We start from the raw sequence: 22,519 nt of genomic DNA on the forward strand, positions 1-22,519 counted from the left end.
AGAGAAAGAGAGACTTTTTTTAGATTGTGCATAACTTTGAAAAGTCAGAAGAAAGAAAGTTTTCTTTCAGCAAGGTTGTACTAAGGAATATTAAGGAAGTTGAATTGCCTCAAAATAGAGGCAAGTCCCTTCTTCTTTCTTTCTTCTTTTAAATTAGATTTTGATATCTTCCTGTCCCAGTCCAAATTTTGATCAAAAGAGTATATTCTGCTATTGAAACCAGGGGTGTGCATAGAATCCAGCACTACTTTACATTCTAGGCATACTAGAAGAGAGATTATTAACCAGGTTAAATTATGGTTTTGAAATGAACAACTTGAAAAGCAGAGGGTTTTTCAATATCTGTGAACTTTATAATCGCTGCATCACTTCTGAAGGCCACTTCATGAAAGTTTAACTCCTCATACATTTCTAGATTTTATTGCATCTAACACATCCAAAGCATCATTTTATTCCTGAAAGGAAATAGACTGGCATCTAAAGTCAACAGTAATGTAGATGTTTGCAACAGCTCCAAGTAAAAAAACCAATGGCATGCAAAAGGAGATGAAGGCCACTTGGAGAAGGCTAACATCAGAGTAAGTGCTTACAGAGATGGAGAAAATATACAGAATAAGCAAAAAGGAGATTAGATAGGGACAAAGCACCAAGAGACAAGAAAATAAAATAGTATTATCTTGCTTCAAAGACACTTTAGACTGTACATTCTACACCATTTTTCAGGGTAAGTTCTTCATATAATTTTCACAAAATGCTGTGGTAAGACAAATGGGATAGCAATTGACAAATAAACCTCTTAAAAAAAGTGTTCTACAGTTGATTTCTGTTAAAATGCAGTACAATACAATATCCTGTGAACTACTATTATGGGAGAAGAGCTGTCGATATTCTGAATTAAAAACATTCATAATTCTTGCTCATAAACTGAAACATTTTTGAATGAGTGTGATATGCATGTCAAGATTACATCATCTTTATTACTGCAAAGAATCACTATCTCATGTACTTACTATATACATAAGAAAAGTAACAGTATATGCATATTCAGCCTCTAATAGTGGGCTTTGTATATCAGTGAGGTGAGAAACACATACATAGTGGAATATCATAGAATATAATGCTCTAAAATTTAATAAAATGTGCACAGGAAAAGTAGCAGGAATCAATTTCACTATTTGCTTTTACTTAGAAGCATGTCTATACCCTATTAAAGTGCAGGAAATGAGAAACAGTATATGAGAAAAATAAAGCTGTTGATGAAACAGCAGGCACCTCAACTTTATAGCCCATTTTTGCTTCAAATAGTTTTGGACTTGATTAGTTTTATATTGCAGTTAAGAACTTGAGAAAAAAGCATTATTCCATTTTATTAGTATCAGATTCCAATAGGGAATAAAGCCTTCATGACTTAATATCAGAGTCTATCGGCTGACAGAATCTATCAGAGTGACCATCCATATTACTCAGAGGTCCTGATGCCATTTGCTGTTCTCAGAACTACTTGCCCTATTCAGCTCTGATGCTTTTGTGGTCTCTGCTTCACTTCTCACTTCTGCCTTGCCATCAAAAGTACAATTAATCAGCTAATCTTTGAGATGTCAAAATACACTCGGTCCTTCAGGCTATTTCCTCTTGTCAAGAAAAGCATTCTTTTCAGTAATCAGACAAATGTATTTGCCAGTGCAAATGCAGCTTACACAAATTCTCTTTTCATTTACAACACTATGTTTTCAATGACACCACCAATACTGTTGCATTACTCTTGCTCTTCAATAAGAATTGCCCTTTTGTTCTAAATTATTCTTATTTCAAGTATAAACATCTGGGTGAAGTTAAATAGAAAAATAACCAGCTAATCACATTTGCAATAAACTAAAGAAAATTCACTTGGATTTTAAATACCAAAATTAAATCACCAGTGAAAGCAGTGACTTTACTTTAAAAAAATCCCAAACTAAAACTAACTGAGCTAGAAGTAACTGTGGTAGGTCAACCATTGCAGCTGGCAGATGTCCACCCAAGCACTCTCACTTCCCCTCCTCTCCGGGACAGGGGGAGAAAGTAAGATGGAAAAGTATACGGGTCAAGATAAAAGACTGGGAGGTCATGTACCAATTACTGTCATGGGCAAAACAGACTTGGAAGAAATTATTGCAAACTAAAAATAGAGTACAATAGTAAGGAAACAAAGACAAAACGTAAAAACCTCTTCCTGCTAGTCCTTCTCCCCAGGCTCAACTTCACTGCTTTGTTCCAAAGTTCTCTACAACTCAGGGATGGAAGTTATAGTCAGTCCATAACTTCATCTCACACATTCCTTCCTCACACTTTTTCCCCACTCTGCTGTGTATCCCTATCACAGTATACTCCTTCACAAACTGTTCCAACATGGGTCCTTTCCACAGGCACAATTCCTGCCAGGAGCCTGTTCCTGCATGAGCTCTCCAAGGGCCACCTTTTCCTTTACTGTACCATTGACCTGTGGTAGTGTGGGCTCCTCCAAGAGCTGCAGGGTGGATATCAGCTCCACCAGAGCCTTCAAAGGGCTGTGAGGGAATCTCTGCTCCAGTGCCTGGAGCACCTCCTCCCCTACTTCTGCTCTGAGCTGGATGCCTGGAAATCATTCACATTTTTGAACTGCTCAACATGTTTGGGACTTGGCAAATTAAAGTGGTATCTTTTCTAAACCTATGGTTTAGATCATTTCTTAGCAAGATGTGAAGAGAGTTTTCATATAAACTGTGAGCAATGGTAAGAATCAACTCTGAAAGCAACGTGACTTTAGTTTATACAGGTTGATGGGAAGAGAACAAATATGACAGCAAGCTGCCCATTTTCTAAGTGATGGCGCAAGTCAAGTTTAGCAGGACTTTCTTCACCACCCAGACATGACAGCAAAAAATGTAAACTTTGAATTCAATTTCTTGAACATCATGGAATTTTTTAGAGATAATAAAGAATGAAGGAGGTTTTTTGTTTGTTTGCTCTTATGTGTTTGGGTGTTTTTTTTAGTTGCTTTTTTTTTTAAATGAGTGAATGCTCCTATACTTTTCCCATTTTGTGCCATTTGTGTCATTAAGGAAGAATCTTTTGGAAGCACATTTTGTTGAAAGCAGACTAAGGTGAGATAGAGCTTCTGATTTGCTTCTGATACCCCTTCTTTAATCAGACATGAAATTAATGCTTACCAAATGTGTGACAGAAAAAAGACAGAGATATGTGGAGTCTAGCAGAAGCCTAGCAGTCTTGGAGATGCCTGTTTCTCTGATGTCTTTCAGGCCCATCTTGACAGGCACAGCCTTGCAGTTCAGTAAATGTATACAACTCTTTCTGTGGACCCCTAAGTACCTGAGTACTATGTAAACATTACAGAAAATCCAATAACATGTTTTAAATGAATGACCTTGCTTCCTGTATAATTAATTTTTTGATCAAGAAGAACCATAACAAAAATAAAAATGCTTTTCTTCGAAAAAAAAAAATATATTCCTATATAGTTAAAAAATATTCAATAGTATCAGGACTATTCACACAATTACAGTTTGATTAATTTTCTCATAACATTTAGTTAAAAGATAGTAAATTTCTTTTTCCTGCTGTCTGAATCCCTTTAACTTCAACAATAGGAGAGTGAAGGAACAGAGATACATAGAAGCTTATAGGCTGGGGAAATTAGCCTGCTTTCAAAATTTGACCAGATTTGTTTCCAACTACTACATAATTTTAACAACAAAGAAAGCACTTATGATCTGGCCTTAACAATAATACATATCTGTAACAAGTAAGGCTCATGACAGTCAGGCACTACTCAAAGCAAAAGAAAAGATCTAAGACCAATAAAAGTAATTTTGCTTGTAACTGCAGGTCTGAGGCACAAAATGAACAAAAACATTACAGAAAACTTATTTCAACTTCAAAATGTCAGTCTCACTTATGTGTACTTATTTGAATTAGAATGCGGGTTGTTGACAATGATTATATCAAAACACATCCAATACAAAACTGCTGAGGTACCAGTTTGAAGGTGAGAAACATTCACACTAACTGAAGATGCAATAAAACATCAAAATAACTTTCCCTAAATAGAAAATAAAATATATTTAACAGGGAAATTTTCAAAAACTATTTTAGAAGTTTATAAAGGTGGAAGAAACTCTGATAAGCTTTTACTATGTTATGCTATGCTATGTTCGAATAAAACATTAAAAAGAAATTATCTTCTTCATTTTTTGATGCCCACTTACTTTGTGTTAAGGCCAGAAGGCATTTCTGCACTATGTAGAGGCTACCACTGTTTTGCACAAGTTAAAGCATGATGCCACTCATCCATCAGCTTACAATACACTGTGCCCAGGGCAAGGCACTGCTTTCAGACTTGGTGATTACCTTATAAATCTATACTGCTCCAATTCCAGCTGTATTCTCCAAACTTTCAAAAGATAACTATAACTGCATTGTATTTGTTGCAAATGCAAGGTTAAACCATTCTATGTTTCTATGAAAGGAAATTGTCTCAGAGTTTTAACACACATCCCACATGTTAAACTTCTAACTGTGGCCTTCAATGCATAAGATGTGGGGAGCAGGTTGGAAAACTGACTGAAGAGTCAATAAAATCTATTTTCATTTCTCTTTTTAAGTCAATTTAATTATTGATAAAATCAGAAATAACTTATTTTAAAAGCTTATGAAGTGTGTTGGAACCATAGTAATGTTAATGAATATTCAATAATAGCATTGGAAGTAAAATCATATAATGTATAATACCATAGAAGTATGGAGCAGCAAGAAACATGGCTACCTTCTGGATGCATATAAATGACAGCATGCAAAGCATAGAGAGAGTCATTGCTGGGAAAATGTGCTATAGACCTTATTAATTGGAAGTTTTCATAGTTTTCAAAAATATTTAAAAGATTTTATTCCACCATAAAGGGAATGAAAATTTAAATTCCTTGTTACCTATTTTTTTTTTTTTTGCTAGTATTTATATCCTTTAAAAATATTTGTAGGAAAAATAACAGAGGTAGCTCCCATGGTACATTAAGGGTGCATTCCTGAGAAGGGAGACAGTCACCAATTTGTCAGATAAAGCAATTTTTCCTCATCAGGACAAGCACTAGAGCTACATGTAATAACTTACAGAATACATATCTTTAAATATACACAGGCAAAGTATGAAGAATGAAGCAAGCAGGATGGAAAGGAAGCAGAAAATTATCAGGATTGTCACTTAAGCACTACTTATAACTAATACCTGACAATCACCTTATTTTTACATCTTTCATCGTGACTGATTTGATTCACCTGAGGACAAAAATAAAGATGGTGAAAATGCAACTGCTCAGAAAACAGGCAGAAGACAACTGTCACAGGAGATATTTATCAGGCCTTGAGTTGCCTAGAAGTACCAGCTGAGATCTTGTGAAAATGTTATCCAGCCTGAAATACAAGCATCTACTTGGGCTGATGATCCTACTCTCTTCCTTTTACTGCCTCATATATAGATATATAGATATACAGATATATACAGTATATATATATATATATTTATATATATATATATATATATATATATATATATTTATATACACAGGATATATATGATATATACTGTTTCTGTGTATATAAATTGTGTGCATGCATCTACCTGCTGTAGCCTTAATTCTTACAGGAAAAACTGCTTTTCTGTTATACAAAGGTACTTCATTACTTACACTACTAAAGGCTAGAAAACAGCAATGACTGGCAAAGCAAATCTGAAACTACGAAGAAAGCAGCAACACCTATCAGAGTATTCCTTTCTGAGAAATGTGCACATTAGAGAGGCTGACAAGTAAAATGAAGTTTTGAAGCAAGAATCAATTTAATACAGGGTAAAAAAATGGTGAAAGAAACCTGCTTGGATGAAGTGGTTTAAAGTGCCTACCTGAGCAAAGAAAGCTCATGAGTTTTGATAGAAAACAGTAAATGTGCAGAACAATAAGCAAGATCCAGCACAAGCAAGTGCTCTTTCCTCAGTTTCTAACATGCTACGTATTTGCTGTGCACTTCTTTATGCAACAATAAAACATTGCACACTGCTGGGCTCCAGAATCTTCAATAAAAGTAGCAGCAATTACACTAGTAACTCTTGGATTGGCATCATCTCTCATCCTCACCTTCCACATTTCTGATTAATTATAAGACTGACAAGATATGACAAACAGGAGAGTACAAAAAAATTGTTATTTCACTGTCCCAGAATTTTAGCCTTTATATTTCTTTTCTTTAAACCTTCCCAGTATTTTGAAGACCAAAGACACATAACTGAGCAAAAGCAAAACTGAAATTAATCAATACTTTAACTATAGTTTCTTTGAAAATGTAGGAACTGAGTTTTGGGTCACAAATATAATGGCTTCCAAATTTTTCCTCTTCTGGAAACCATTTCTCTTTCACCTCACCAAAGGTTTCCAAACTACAAATATACTTCAGATTAATGTTTCTATACTACGACATACATAGAAAACTGTAGAAATCCCTTGAAGCTAAGTTTCAGGCAAAAAACCCCTAATTTCAAAGCAATGAAATGAGTCCATGGCAGGGAAAAAAATATTTTACCCACATCCTCCCTTTTCTATTTCTTCTTGATTTATATACATCAATCTGCTTTAGCCTCTTCTCCACAACAAAATTAAGAATTATGCTAGTAGTGGCATGCTGGATGAAATAAAAGAGCATGACGAACCAGATAGTCTTCCTACACTCAAGTTACTAAGTTTCTCTAAGTTAATACTCTGTATATATTAAGTTTCCATTACTAGAGTAATAAATTTCAGCTTTGTAAACTATTTCCCATACAAATTTTTTAATAAAACCTGAAGTATTTTTTCTTTCCTTTGTTTTGCTGGATATAAGCAGAGTACTAATAATGAGGTGAGATTGTAGGAATTATATTGTTAACTAGAAGAGCAAGCATAAATAGCACTTTTCCATTCTACATTCATTCTGTTCATCCAGCTTTGTCCTTACATTCAGAGCAGGCTTTTCTACTGTCACTTTCAGTTTCAGCAGTGATTACACATTATCTCTCTCTCTATTAAAACCATGATCTACTTGATTATGTGCCCTAGCTGAAAAGTACTGTGAAAACAGGAAGCAATTTAAAATGGTAATTTGGTGTATCTAGATAATTTCAATTACTAAAAGTTCCTAGCAAACTTTTTTAATTTCGTAAACTCAGATTTAAGGTAGATGATGTTGCAAAGTCACTCTGATAAAGTACCAGTGATTTTACTGTTACTCATTGATATTGGCTTCCTATTTATTGGTTACTACATTATCATGAGTGTATGTATCAATATGTGTGCATATACATCATACATCTTCTAACTGCTATTCACACCTTCCTACTGGATAACTACTGCAGTGGTCCTCCTAATCATTAATTACATACTGACATATATTCCTGTCATGGGGAGGGTTTTTCTCTCCACTCACCATAAAAATGTTAAATACCTCAAAGCTAAGACTGCTAAAATATCACTCATCTGGATCATCAACAATTACTACACTTATAAATGTTCATATTGATAACACAACCAGTACTTTTTCGAGTTTCTTGGACCAGGCAGAAGGGGAAAGGCTAATCGCACGGAACTGTATTCAAGAACAGGTATACAAGTATCTTAAGATTTTAGAAAAATCATATTTCACTGACACAAACAGCATTTGCTTGAAATAAATATGGCAAAAAGTGTCTGCTAAAACAAAATAACCTCCATTTATACATTCCTATTTAAGAGGCTAAACTCACAAATTTTATTCATTTCTGTGAATGTTCAAATGTTTAGCTTAGTGAAATCTTTACTTTTTAAGGACAAATGAGGAACGGTAAGATCAGCCATTAACGGGAACCTACAGTTTTTGTTGCTGTTGTTTTGGTTCGTTGGGTTTTTGTTTGTTTGTTTGTTTTTCTAAAAAAGAAGGTAAGTGTTATTTTAATATATTAGCAACAATGTTGTTAGAGCTTTTTGGATTTTATTAGGAACTTATCATTTGCAGACCGAACTTTAAACTTCTCAATGATAGTTTTTATTGAAGAATTCTGAACTTATATCAATGTACATAATCACTGCAATTACAAATGTAGTAATAATGCTTCAGCTGATTAACCAATAGTGTTACAAGGAGTTTGAAGAGCAGTGTACCTAGGAAAAGGTACAAATAGACACACACAGAACAGATTTGGAAAGATTAAGCATACCTGTGTTCGCAGAATTTCGCCTTTTGACAGTTGCATATCACCAGTCAACTCTTTCACAGTAATGCCAAGTGGCTCCAGACGCTTGCTGAAGTAATTTGTCATTTCGGCTGCCAAAGCCTTCATAGGAGCAACATACACAATCTGCACCAAAACAACACTCACTTGATAAATGAGCAAACCCCACAATGTCGTTTGTTTCATGGCAACCATTACAAATCACAATTTATTGTGAAATATGATGCCAGGCACTTACAGTGAAAAATCTTAATAGTGATATATGAAAAGTAGTTATCTTTGTTGGATAAGTATGCAGCTGTTTAAAGGACAATGGATTTTGTTTATACAGCCTCATCGCTTTGAAAATTGGTTCTGCATGAAAGCTAAATGCATTTTCATAGCTTTTTATTCACATAATAAGATTTTTAGAACATAAGTAAGAATAGCTTTAATAATAATGAAGTAAATCAAAACCAGCCTTATCTTTAACTTGCAAAAGTCTAATATCCTTGAGAATTTCCTGATTTCATATTCCATGTACAACATATAATAGATTTTACCTTACAAGTTAAAAAGCTGTTATTTGGTTCATTAAACTCCTACCTTAAACTCATCCTTTTTGATAACACCATGCTGGACATGCTGGCGAATTTCATGAAGGATTGTCAGCATGGCAATGTTAGTCTTCCCAGCTCCAGTGGGGGCACAGATCAGCATGTTCTCATTTGTGTTGTAGGCAGTCTCAAAAACTATAGACTGGATTCGGTTTAGTCTTTTCATGCCTTTAAAAGCAAGTTGTCCAATCTGTTGAAACAAACAACACACATATCTTGGATTTTTCATAGATGTTTGTACATGTGTGTGTGTATCTACGCATACATTAAAAGAACACATGGAAACATACCTTTAAATACCTGTTGTAATATATTTATTATTCCAAGCTTTTTTTTATTCCGAGGGTACCACTTGCAACCCAACCCTCAAATAAGAAATCAATAGAGACAACAAATTATAGCAGGATAACATCTGCAAAAATTAATCAAAATCTTTAGCCTCATACTATTGCACCACCTAATTTTTTTTACTGAAGAGTGGGACCAAAACTAATATGCAGTAAAATATGGAACTATTAGTAACTAAACATCAGTAAAATAGCATCAACAAGACAAGAACAATATACATCTCAAAACCTAAGATGAAAAACTATGACTACTCAACTGGAAGAGGAGGCAACAAAACAATGGAACTCAATAAAGTTCAATTTTGCAAACACAGACACACAAATTCAGTAAAAACTTTCTCTTGCTTCTGAGAAGATCTCCATCTTGCAATTGTCCATGTTCAGACCTTTCTCCAACAATATTCAAGATAAGCTGCACTACCAAAAGGAAGATAAAACTTGTATGTGTAGTCCAAAACAAACTTAGAGAATGTTTTGAAAAAATAAATTTTATAGTTGATACAGGAAATTATGCTTATTAGAATTTAATGTGTGTTTAAATTTTATAAAGTACAAATCATCAGTTATGGTAATACTTTGCTTCTATTGGGCTCTCTGAAAAATTATATTTTTACCGGGAAAGAACCACTGTACAGAGACAGGGGCAATTCCTGCCTTTGAAGATTATAAAACTGAAGAAAAGTCCTTAAAACATAAAATTAATTTTCTAATAAACTTAGTTTTTTTTAGTTACTTTTCACAGATGTTTAAAATAGATTGCAGAATAATGAATTATTTTCTTTCTACAGATTTAATTACCTGCTTCTACTGCAAAGAATGAAAAGTATCTTACTGATATATTTGAAGATTGTAATTTCTACTTTTTTGTAGGAAACAACAAAAGTACAGTACAGAACAAGCCTCACAAAATCTTCTGAAGATCTTTTCCATTATTCTGAGCGCTTTAATTAATTTACAGTAGTTTTTTACGGTAAAAGCCTCTCCAATACCAAATATACGTCCCAATTCATTCCAATACTAAGCAAATTATTTGAGCAGGACTCCCCCAAGTAATGCAAGCTTAGGAATGAGGGCTTCAACAGCTATTTACATCAAATACTTCACTAAATTTTGCAACAAACAAGACCAAGTCTGTCATTATGCTGCAGCTTCCTTGCAATAGCCTCATGTGAGGGGCTATGATACAAATTACAAATTTAGATTAACGGACCATTTTCAAAAAAAATGAAAATGCTCTACTCTTAAATCTAAATGAATTATGCCCTTAACTAACCAACTGTAATTTTATTTTAGATGGCTTTGAACATGAAAAAGCAACATTCACTGATATAGAAGTCAATGAAAATGCTATGCAAACAACACATTTTCTTTTTGAAAAATGTCCTTTTCAATTTAACAGTACCTTTGTCTTAGAGCTTTTGGGTTGAAAACTTCCTATGCCCCAATGAAAAAGTAAGCACTGTTCAAATCATGAAGTGCATTTGTATTTGTAGGATTGAAAAATCTCAAATATATCCAAACATCTATTTCTATCCAAACATCAATCTCATCTATTTTCTTTGGTGAAGAAAAAGAAAGAATGTAATGCAACTAATTTGTGCACTTTTCATCAAGTTTCTTCAGATTTTAAGTGGCTGAATTTCAGGATTACAACAATTTTCACTGTCACTGTTTTTGCATAGTGCTTGCAACAACACCACAGGAAGAAAGCTTATTTTTTTTGCACCAAGTCTTGTATACATAATGTGTACTTTGTGTGTCATCTTCAAAATTAATTTCATCTTCATGAATGAGACTCATGAAGTATTAGAGTTTTCCAGGAGACCTGTTGAATATCTTGGTGCTATCAGGGTTCAATCAGCTATTTGTATGGCCTCCTTAGTCATTTTTAGGTTTCTAACTTGCCCATTACTTCCTTTTGAGATTTCTTGACAAGTCTTTGGAATTGGTTGTGTTTTTCCTTTCCCCTCCCATTCCATCCAGTTGCTTTGAGAAGCTATTATAAACACTGCATAAAGTTCACACTGATGAACACCATTTAGAGTGTTTATAACAAAGGATCTTCAGAGATAAACTCACAAATACAACTAGTGATTACAGAATTGAACTAATAAAACACTATATTACTCAATATTACCTCATTTAAAGAAACAGTTTTTAAACAAAAGCAGAAACATTGCTGTCTAAATGAAGTCCAGCCTAAGTATCTTCAGAAATGGATGACAGGAATTTTTCACAGTCACCCAGCTGAATTTATGTGCCTTTACACATACAGATCACCTTACAGCAGTGTGATTGTTAATACTCTTAAATATATCTTAAGTTTTCTTAAACTAATGCCTGTAAAAATAGGCTGTTCCAGCTTCTCTTAACTTAAAGTGCACAGCATAAAACATCTTTTTCCTTTCCTTTCCATTTGGCAGAAATTACATATACTATAGCCCTAGGACATGTAATTGTAAGAAAAATAAACACAAATTTAGAAAAATTAAAATGATTTCCTGCCTCTTTTCCTATTGGAAAATATTAGCACCATGGATTAAGACTGACTTGGTAAGCAGCAATAAAAAACCAGATGTTCCAGAAAAAAATAGAGGAAGCTGTGTAGCAAGTCAGAAAAATTAACTTCAGCTTGTTTTCTAGAAAGATGCTAAGCCTATTGAAACAGGTATATTATGAGCAGAATAAAGGTTAACAAAAAAAAACCCCCAAAACCAAACCAAACCAAAAACAACACACACACAAAAAACCCACAAAACCAAAAAAAAAACCCACAAAAAAGCCTGGTTAAGAACTAGAAGTACTTTTAAAAAATAATGGTATTCTGAACCAGAACCTAATTTTTCATTCAACACGCCAATTAATTTTCAAGCCGGCACTCACAAATCAATATTCAACATTCAGAATCATAAAACAGTCAATGAATAATCTTTGAAAGTTGACTCTGCAGGAATATACTAAGGATTAAAAAAGCTACAAGAGGAAGTACCTCCAGAGGAAAAAAATATCCTAAGACATCTTCAAACTAAGTCCCCATTAACTTAAAAGATACTATCTTTCCTATCAATTCTATTCTATTCCATGCAGTAAGTACAAATGCATAATCCAAACCCAGTAGTTTTGCCTTTATAAAATAGTAAGGCAGCATACAGAAATGCAACAGTATGCATGGAAGTCCACAGTTTGACAAAGCTACTAGAAAATTTGGTTTTTTTTAATTGTCATTTGCACATACTACATATTTTCAAAATGGAAAACAATATTTTCCCCTCTGGCACAGAAACAACAGCCACAGCTTCTACAGATCAGCTCCTTTTCAGAAAAACCAGTGAAACCTCTTCTTGCTTAAAGGACTGGTAGCCACTGGATGGTAGAAAGTGATTTTTACTGAAAATGAATGAGATGCAACATTTTTAGCCTCCTACAGCTGATTTATCCCTAGAATTCAACACAAACCATAGGAAGTTTGAGTAGAATACAATCTAAATGTTACTCTCAACTGACAGGATTTCACGCCTAAGATGATGCCATTTTTACACAAGTATGAATCAATATGAAAAGCCATCGAGAAGCAACTCTTTCCACAAACCAGATGATACTCAAAGCAGCTGTGACATGAATGAATAAACCCCTTGATTTTACTTCAGTAAGCTTTCCAATTCTTTCCCATGTAATTTATTGTTACAACTAATGCATTAATGAATAAATGAGATTACATTTAATCAAGATATCCTAAACCAGAAATTTCATTAGAAAGATATTTGTGTGTTGGACAGCAATTTAAAAATAGCACAAATTTGTTTAAGTCATTTACGTAATCTTCATGAACAAGTCCATACAGTTCAGTCTGCAGGCAAGCTTCAGCTCAGAAACACAACTGCTTTAGCGACACAGTAGCAGCAGCATCTGCTCTAAATAGCACAGACCATCAGCACTTAAGACAGAGTTTTAGTCATGCAGTTCATCACCAAGACCTTGAAAAAATGCTCGGTAATGATGACTTCTTCTGTCATATTATAACAAAGTAATAAGATTACAACCCATTTATCTTAGACATAATCCATTGCACCCATAAGCCAAGGCTGAGCTTTCAGTATTTTCCCTATTCATTGACTTAATTTTAATGTAGAACTATTTTATGCAAAGTACCTTATATATCTCAGGTGAAACAAATCCCATTCTGCAGTCAGCTGTTCTACTACACTTTCAGTAAAAAAGCTAATTGATCTAACTGGTAATAGTATGACTAATCCATGCTTTTTTACATGAAATTCAGGATGCGAAGCTCGGATGTTCCTTGCTCTGACACGTAAATAATCTCTAGGTCATCTTTCCCCACTGTTGTCCTCTGGAATATTGTTGGTTAAAACACATATCTATTCATATATACTCATATGCACACACAAACATATGTTTTTATATGTATGTATATACACATACACATTTTAATAAATACATTACCCCTATCTTTCTGAATTAGAAATAATTAGTAGTTCCCCCCTGCTTTCTAATTATGTATCTATACACCTAAAGTACTTTTGTGCCACTTTAAATCCTATTTTGTTACTGAAGGTACACTTAGAAATAAACATAGATGCTATACCTGGGGACTTCCACAGCTTCCCTCTCCTGATGATACTTTTCATATTCTGTTACTTCCATGAAAAAGTGGTAGCTTGTGAGATTTAGGAACAGAAATAAATAAAAATGTAACTATATAAATAGCATAAAAGTAAAATTATTTTTATATTATCTTAGGAGAACTATTTGAGAATATGATTTCCTACCTGCCCCAAAGACTGAAATGTTGTCTTTCAAAGTGTGCATATACATTTTAAGCAAAGGCTCATAACACGTAAAAGAAAAACTGCATGATGTTTGGATCTGCTCCATTTAGCACCAAATCATATCAGTGAGATTTCATTGGACTTAGGGGAACAATTTTTGCAGGAACAAGTAGCATACACAAAGATACGAAAATTATACAAGCATACCAAATAGAGCTTACGACTGGCTTTGGGCCATAATCAGCATTACAATTTCTTCAAGTAAGTACAAATTATATTTCATCCAGAGTGTAGTACCTGAAGAGTTATGCGCTATAAAGGAAGCCTGGAGTAAAACACGTTAGACAGACTCAAACAACAAAGGGCACCAGAGAATAAGCAGCTTATTTCAACACCTTACCTGCTACACCTGACTAGCCTAGAACTGAAAGCAATTCTTGCCTGGTATGGGCTATTGGGGTCACTGTTAGAAGTAACCACAGATCACATAATCATTTAACTTAGGAATCATCCAGTTCAGCCCCTCTACTCAAAGCAGGATCATTTACACCTGTGTAGTTACATTTCAACTATCAACCAGGATGGAGACTCCACAACCTTTCTCAGCAAACTGTACCAGGATTCGACCACTTCACAGTAAAAAATTACTCTCCTCTGTACAGATGAAATGTCACATGTCTTAATTTGTGCCCATTTCCTCTGGTGCTGCCACTGGGAGCCAGAGGGAGTCTGGCTCACTCTTTGTTAATCATTCTCACATCAGGTATTTATATACACTTATCAGATTCTCCCCTGAGCCTTCTCTTCAACTCTGTCACACTCTCCTCACCCAAAAGATGCTCCAGTCCTTTAATAAGATAAAGAAGTCAGAAGAATTCCTAGAAACGACAAATAATGAACCGTAAGGGTAAAATTATACTCTGATATTTTAGAATAAAGAAGCCCATGTAAGACTTCTTTAAATATGCTCTTAATTGGAATTAAACATAATCTTTTAGAAAACTACAGAGTCTATATTTTAAAATTATCACCACATTCACTGGTTAATGCAGTAAGTATTTAAGCAGTGGCCATCAGAAACCAGGGGAATTTCCACACTTTCAAGTTATATTAGGATCTTTAAACTCAAAATGAACACTGCAATATTCTCCTGAGAGTTCACTAGAGTAAAAGGAAATATCATGAGAGGAAAAAAAAAGTTATATATTCATTCTATATTAAAGGATCACCCCAGCTCAAAGTCACCATAACACAAAAACTATGAAAATTATTATGATTTTGCTTTTTTTGGAATGCTGCTTCTAAATCGTTATAAAACCAAACCATTTGCCAAACACTTTGAGAGTTTTATTGAATTACTCAATTCTCAGAAATTTCAAAATTCTGGGCAGTTCATAACAGTGAGTGCTGTTTAAGAAACAAACTTTCACTAAAGAAGATCCAGACTCTATCCAGAGGAGTTCAGAACAGTTCCATTAAAAAACAAATTGCAGCAAAATTTAGGAGTATAACATTCTCCTAGCAACTATGGAAACATAGGTCCTCCTTGAAAAAAAGAGCAAGTGAAAACCAAAACAAGACAAAGAATAAAAAAGCCTCTATCTCTAGTTTTGTGTGGTTTTGGTTTTGTTTGGTTCTTTGATTTTTATTTTTTTTGTTGTTGATGCTGTTTGTTTGTTTTGTTGATCATCAGTCCTGCCTTCTGCACTCTTGAACAAAGAAGAACGATCTATTCAAATTCAAGAGGTTTTAGGGAAAATATTTGCCTTCATATATGACAGCTAAGAGTTTACATGCCTGAAGCAATTTCAACAAAAATACTATACAAACAACTGCTGCAGTCATACCTTTTCTACACACTTCTGAATTATTCAACCACTTACTCTTGTACTAAAAAGACAACACTGAGAAATATTCTAGGGCTCAATGTATAGATTAAATCCAAAGACATCTGCATGTATCTATCCTAAATCAGTTTGAGGGAAATGACAGAACCCCACTATTGCACTATAAGGCTTTCACTGCTCTGAGTTAAAAAAAACAAACAACAAAACTGAAACAGTTTGGGGGATCACCTCCCCTCACTGGGAGAACTGTGTTGTGTTCATCAACGTAGTTATAATATGACAAAAGATTATAGACAGAGTCATTATACCCTCTGGTGATTTGATTTGAGGAATTGGATAACAAAGTGTTTCAGAAAGATTTTTCCATAAAAGCAACTCTTTCTACAGAAAATGTGCATAAGTTTTGGCATCCAAATTGACACACAGGAGAGATTCTGATTTCAGTGACACTGCTGCAAACTCAAAAGTATCCAATGTCAAGAGAATTACTCCAGATTATAGCAATGAAATGGAGATCAGAACACATCCTCCTCTTGGAGCCTTCTGATGCCATTTGTGAATTACACACAAAAATTACCTTGAACTAATGCAGCTGAAGGAAAATTGGCAACAGTTGTGGCATTTCCTAATAACCTCAGAAGTTAAAGTCTTATGAGGATAGAAGGATTTGGGTTTAATTTGATCACATTTCATCCATATTAAATGTAACCAAATAAAGGTTTTCTTCCTCATAAAATTAAAAAATATGCTGTGCAAAGCTAGAACTATGGGAGAGTGAAAGACAAAAAACTGTACACATTTTAAAACAAAATTTAAAATCTACATTCAAAATATCTACAATTTTTTAAGAAACATTTTAGATATCCTGGCCTGCTATGTATTGAGCTGTATCTATCTCCTCTATCTCCCTGACTTTTCTACATGGAACACCAAAGAAACTGATGATGTTTATATGCTACAGTTTATTCTTCAAGTTTTGTTGGGGTTTTTTCCAATTCAGAGAACACTCTCATAATTTCTTATACTTAAATACAACTAAAAGAGACTCCTAGCTCTGTTGATGGCATATTGCTCTCATAATTTACTCCCCTGGGAAAACACAATGCCTCTCTAAGAGGGAAAAAACCATCACTATCAGATGCACACTGACTCAAAAGAAACTGCAATCAAAGACTTAATATAGAAAAACTTTTCCTAACTGTTCAAGGATATAGACACTCCAAGGCAAAGGGAGAAACCCAACAAATAATAAGGAAAGACAATGAAGGCATTGAGAAAGTAGCTACATATATTCTGGCCATTGGTGAAAAAAAGTTAGGCTACTAACATGCAGCATACAAACTGAAGTAGTTTTTTCTAACCAACAGAAAATTATTTCAGCCAACATTTCCCAAGTAAAGAGATTATGATATGCAATGAAACTACATAAAAATTACTTTTTGGTAATTTAATTCCTCTATGAATCACAATTTATGAACTAGCTGGAAGAATTTTGTAACAACTGCATCACATCAAGAGAAATTTATCATTTTTCTTCTTGCAATTTTGAAAGAATGTCACTACTAACATATGAATAGCCCATCAGTAATGAAGTCAATCTTCTAGTCATATAGCTCCTCTACTCCAAAATCTTTTAAAAACATTAAAAATTGTTTGGTGATTTCTAAGTAAATCCCTTTATGAGCCATCTCAGTCCCATTTCTATCACTGAAAGACACAGCCCATCCTCATCTAAGATAAAAGATTCATTTCTTAAGGAGCATACAGAAATTTGTGCTAATTAAAGACAACATTAAAATCAGACAAACTATAACTTGTCTAAAATAATTTGAGTGACAGTTAATCTTTTAAATGTTGTAGCATTTCAGAACTAGCATATACCTCCCTCGACTTTCGAAATTCTCACTTTGAGATTACATTTCTTAAAAATTTAAAACAATTTTGATCTTTGGTACAATTTGAATTAGAATTTAAGATAGTATCCTGTATTTCACCTTAAATGAAGAATGGAAGTCTGCCTTTGGGGATGCTATCAAAGTAAAGCAGACTACTGCATTCTTCCACACTTGTACTGTGAAATTCCACTGAGAAGTGGCTATTCCCTAAACAGGATGCAGCAGAACACGTTATTCATTCTCCAGTCTTAATTACCAAAATGAGTAAAACTACTTTGAGTTGTTTTAATTAAAAACTTTCCAGATTTCTGCATGTGCTTTATACTAAAGTCCGTATTGGTGTCAATGACTAAAGAATGAAAAATTAACACTTAAAAAGTTGCTTTCGCAATTTAAATATTTCACTTGTTATGATCATTTAATGAGGCCAAAAAAAACATAACAGCTGCAAAGTCACCAGGTAGACATAATTGGATTTCAAATATTACAGTGATTAAGTACAAGGGGAAAAGAATGCTGTGAACCAGAAAGCTGCATTTCTTTTGAGCTACATGCAGCTGCACTGTGTAAGAACATGTCTACCTGAAATGCTTTCTGGATTTTTACTGGTCATTGGGCTTACTCTATAAAATTCAATACACAAAAGTCACCCAAATTCCAGTCAGTTCAACTTCTCAAACTGGAGCCTAAATATTATCTTCCCTGAAAGCAAGGAACCCTGTTTTTTAAGAGCAGGGTAAGAACATTTCATATTACTGCATAGTTTTGAAGGACAGATCTCTTTCAGTATTTTATTTTTAAATGACCCCTAATTAATTCAATACTATTTTATGCATGCAAAGGCATAAGTTCTAAATGTTCATGTAGAAGTGAATATTTAATTTGTTAACGTAGAAGGCACTTCAGAATAATGTTTTCAAACTTTTTACTTTAGCTGATGTTAACGCAACAAACTATTTCTTCCTACAAAACCTAACAAAACCCAGAAAAACTATCAGAATGCTTTGGAAGGGAATTGTAGCTGAAATTAGTAATAATTTTAACACATCAAGAAAAAATGAAAGAATGGCAAACAGATGAATATTCCCAAAGGATTAACTATTGCTGTCATAATCATTCTACAGATAAATTTTCTTCTCCATTTCACTTAAATTCACACATTTGCTACGCAAGATGGCAGCCCTGTTTTACAGTATATATATTAGAAGACTTTTTCCTAAATTTTACAAGAAAAGACTACAAGCATAGTCAGTATTCCACAAGACCACAGCTATTTTGTTTTCATGAATTTCATCTAAATTTAGCAGCGTTTGCAGAAGTTTTCTTACCATAGGAAAATGAAAGATGATGATTTTATGTGATAGGGTCACTAACGTGTGGGAACAATAAAACTTGAAGTACCAAAGACAAAAAGTACAACAGTTTTAAAAACTATTTGGAAAATTAGTTCTGATTGTAAAATTTATTATTGTTTCTGCATTACCATCAGCAGTGAATGAAATATGCTACAATGAAAAAGAGAAAATATACTCTCACAAACCCCTCTGAGATACATATCTCAAACTAAGCCAAACAAAAACTGAAAACCTCCTCTTTGGTAGCATAATCTCCTCCAGACTGGCTGTATCCTGTAATAGCACACTACACACAGTGCAGATGAGACTTCTGGCTGCCAAATCTGGGTTTGTATTTTATTAAAAGAAGAACTTAAACTAGTTATAAGAATGAGAACATTGCTCATAAGTGGTGCTCTTCTGCACAAAAAAATCCCAAAACCAAACAAAACCAAAAAAACAGCCATATTTTTTTCTTTATCTAAGTATTCAGAACCAGTTTTACTGGATGAATCTTCACACAAATTAAAATCCTGACAGGTAAAAGCAGGTACTTTGTTAGATTACTTCTAGGTACAGGCAGATGCATCTACTCCCACAGTGGCTCAGCAGGTGTTTTTCAGCAGCTGGTGCCCTTTGCTGGTTTGCCTTTGTAAGTGTTCCCATCAGATTTTCAACTATTTCAGAGGCATCACTACATAATATACACACACTTGGCAGCTGTGTAGAAAATGAAACAGGCTTCACATTTCATTCAAATCAGATGCAGCCAATTTTATCTCATGTTAATATTAAAAAGTCCATTTCCCTATTCATATTTACTACTTGCATGAAAAGGAGCAACCTAAACAACTATAAGAATATATAAAACTCTTGCAAGACAGTATCTAATAAATATTTTAAAGCAATTTTTGCTTTGTGTATTATACGCAACAATGCTAGTTTAAAGAACAGACTAAAAGAAATTAAGTTCTCTATATTCACCAGTACAGATGTCCCTATTAGACTTTGACCCCTGTTATCAGTTAATTGCTCTTCTCTTTGAACTTCTCTGCATAAGAAGAGATAACACCAGATTTTACAGAGCTCTTTTCAAAAGAAAAGGTTATACACAGAATAAACAAAGTCTCTCTAAATGAGAAGATCTGTTGAATTACAACCTCACAAACGAAAGGACATTTGAAAACATTATTTTTTATTCACAAGGATTTTTTCTTGCTTTATCTACACTTACTAGTGGGTTTTGCCTGTTGTCATTAGTATCAAGCCCTTGAAAATAAAAGTGTACGTAAAAACACAGCCCAGACTGATACAACAAAGAGCATATTTACCAGTTTTTCAATAGCATCCTTGCCCCTCTCAACCTCTCCAGTGTCTCAAATGTGGTTTGTTCATGTAACACCATCAAACTTAAAAGATGTTAAAAGGGTCTTATTATGAGTATGTAAATAAATAAGCTAAAGCCAAAAATATATATATACATACATATATATATATAATGTGTTTGTTGGGACAAAAGGTTTCAAACAGAAAGATTTGACAAGGATATAACAGTTTTGCTCAAAGTGACCTTGTGGCTGGGACTGCTAAGTATGTTGGTGTGGGAAAACTCCATTTATTGTGCCTAGTGTTGTTCATCCTCTGCCTGTTTCGAAAAGTATTCTGAGAAGATTCCTGTGTTGAGATAACACACTCTCACATATGTGCCTGAGCCCCCTGCTGCGAGAGAGATCATAAAGGCACCGCCTTGTGATAAACGCCAGAGTGCGAAGCCCTGTGATATACTGGGTTTGGTAGTGGGGCTGCTACCTCCCTCTTCCCCCTCTGTCCACTAGGATGAGCTAGGCCTAAGGGAGCCTGTGTCCCTGTGTGGCTCTGCCTGCTGGGATGAGCTAAGCCTAAGGGAGCTTGTGTCTCTGTGTGTCTCTGCCACCCAGCCTTGCGGGCAAGGTAATGAAATAAATTTACTCTTTGCATGGCAGCTGGGGTTTGGTGGTCACCTGTATGTGTCAATTCACACAGTATTATGCAATCTACTATATCCTAACAGCACCTGGAAACTGATTTTTAAAGAAAAAAGATAAATGCCTTGGTAATCTTAAAAGGATGAAAAGCACAAGACTACAACAGGTCTTGAACTATACTGCACATGAGACTAGGACAAATGCAACTGAAAGAACAAATGATCAGACCATATTTTATGCACTCCATTTCAGGACACTTCGAGGTAGGTAAGGGCATTATATTACAGCTGAAAAGCAAGGAGAAGCCTATTGGCCAAAAACTTTTGACTTTCACTGAAAAATCATCTGAAAAATTTGTGTAGGTAAGTTAAGACAGCACATGCTGCAAAGGAAACCTTAATTCAGTCTGATTCTAAAAGGATCCAACTTCCCCAGTGTCAAACCAAAGCAAATAAATCTGCTGTCAGTCTACCAAATGACAGGTTTATGGCAGAAGTCGAAAGAGAACACCATTTTGGAAGAAGAAAAGAGTTACACTGCTAACTGCTATGCTGGTTGCTTTTTAAAACCAAAGACATATTGTACAATCTGAAAAGACTTTTGAGTGCAAGTGGTTATCTATCAATTTCTCCAGGAATCCTGGTAAATCAAAATTATAAGAAAGTATCTATAATACTTCCTCATTCTTATGGGACAATAGTAAAAGCCTGTTTTTGTTATACTTTTCTGGTGAAAATCCTTCCAGTTTGTATAAATATAGTCTGTTTTAAAATGGCCACATTACAGTGATTTGATCCACATCATCATACAAAAAATAAAAGCCACATCATATAAATAGGCCAAGGAGGATGTAGTTTGAGCAAATACAGGCTTACATCTGATCAATTATATAATGCCTGCCTCCAAACTTATGTGAGATGTGACGTATTTGCTTCCTTTACCTTCATTTCTCCCTATCCCAAAAGAGGTGAACTGTTTATTACTTCCACAATGGTGGATAGACACATATTGTTCCTGTAAGTGCAGGCTGCTACTCAGTGAAAGCCGTCTTTTGCTTTTCATAGAATCTGACATAAGATCATGCTTCAGTTCTCATCTACCGCCAATTATTCATCATTCCCCATTTTTTTGCATCCTACATACATCTCTTATAAAGACAGAGATTGGCTTGACTACCTCCTTTGCATACAGATCTTTCTTAAAAATAAAACAGTAGAAATCTGGCAAGCTGAGGAAGGCATAGAGAAAGATATATAAAATAGTAGTCTATTTAAAAGCCTCTGGTACTTTAATAATCAAATCTTAATGGGAAATATATATATACACATACCCCATATAAATGTTGTACATTTGTGTTTTATATAGATAGATGTAGTTTAAAAATATATTTTTAACTATCTAAAATGTATATATTACTGTCTTTTTTCAGTCTGTGACAATGTTGGACTAAGAATGGATGACAGACTCCAGAGAAGTCACACCTGCC

At 34.3% G+C, this 22,519-nt stretch overlaps 1 protein-coding gene across 5 annotated transcripts in view; it reads right to left on the minus strand.

Annotated features, from left to right (window-relative positions):
- Window positions 1-22,519, minus strand: part of ASCC3 (activating signal cointegrator 1 complex subunit 3) — a 249,137-nt gene that overhangs the window by 176,382 nt on the left and 50,236 nt on the right. For all 5 annotated transcript variants that reach the window (XM_038133665.1, XM_038133663.1, XM_038133661.1 and 2 more), the window contains 2 exons: window positions 8,849-9,049; window positions 8,249-8,389 (listed from right to left, as the gene is read on the minus strand). In XM_038133665.1, coding sequence (XP_037989593.1) covers window positions 8,249-8,389; window positions 8,849-9,049 — 342 coding nt within the window. The remainder of the gene's footprint in view (window positions 1-8,248; window positions 8,390-8,848; window positions 9,050-22,519) is intronic.

Source organism: Motacilla alba, chromosome 3, assembly GCF_015832195.1.
Source record: "Motacilla alba alba isolate MOTALB_02 chromosome 3, Motacilla_alba_V1.0_pri, whole genome shotgun sequence".
NCBI lineage: Eukaryota > Metazoa > Chordata > Aves > Passeriformes > Motacillidae > Motacilla > Motacilla alba.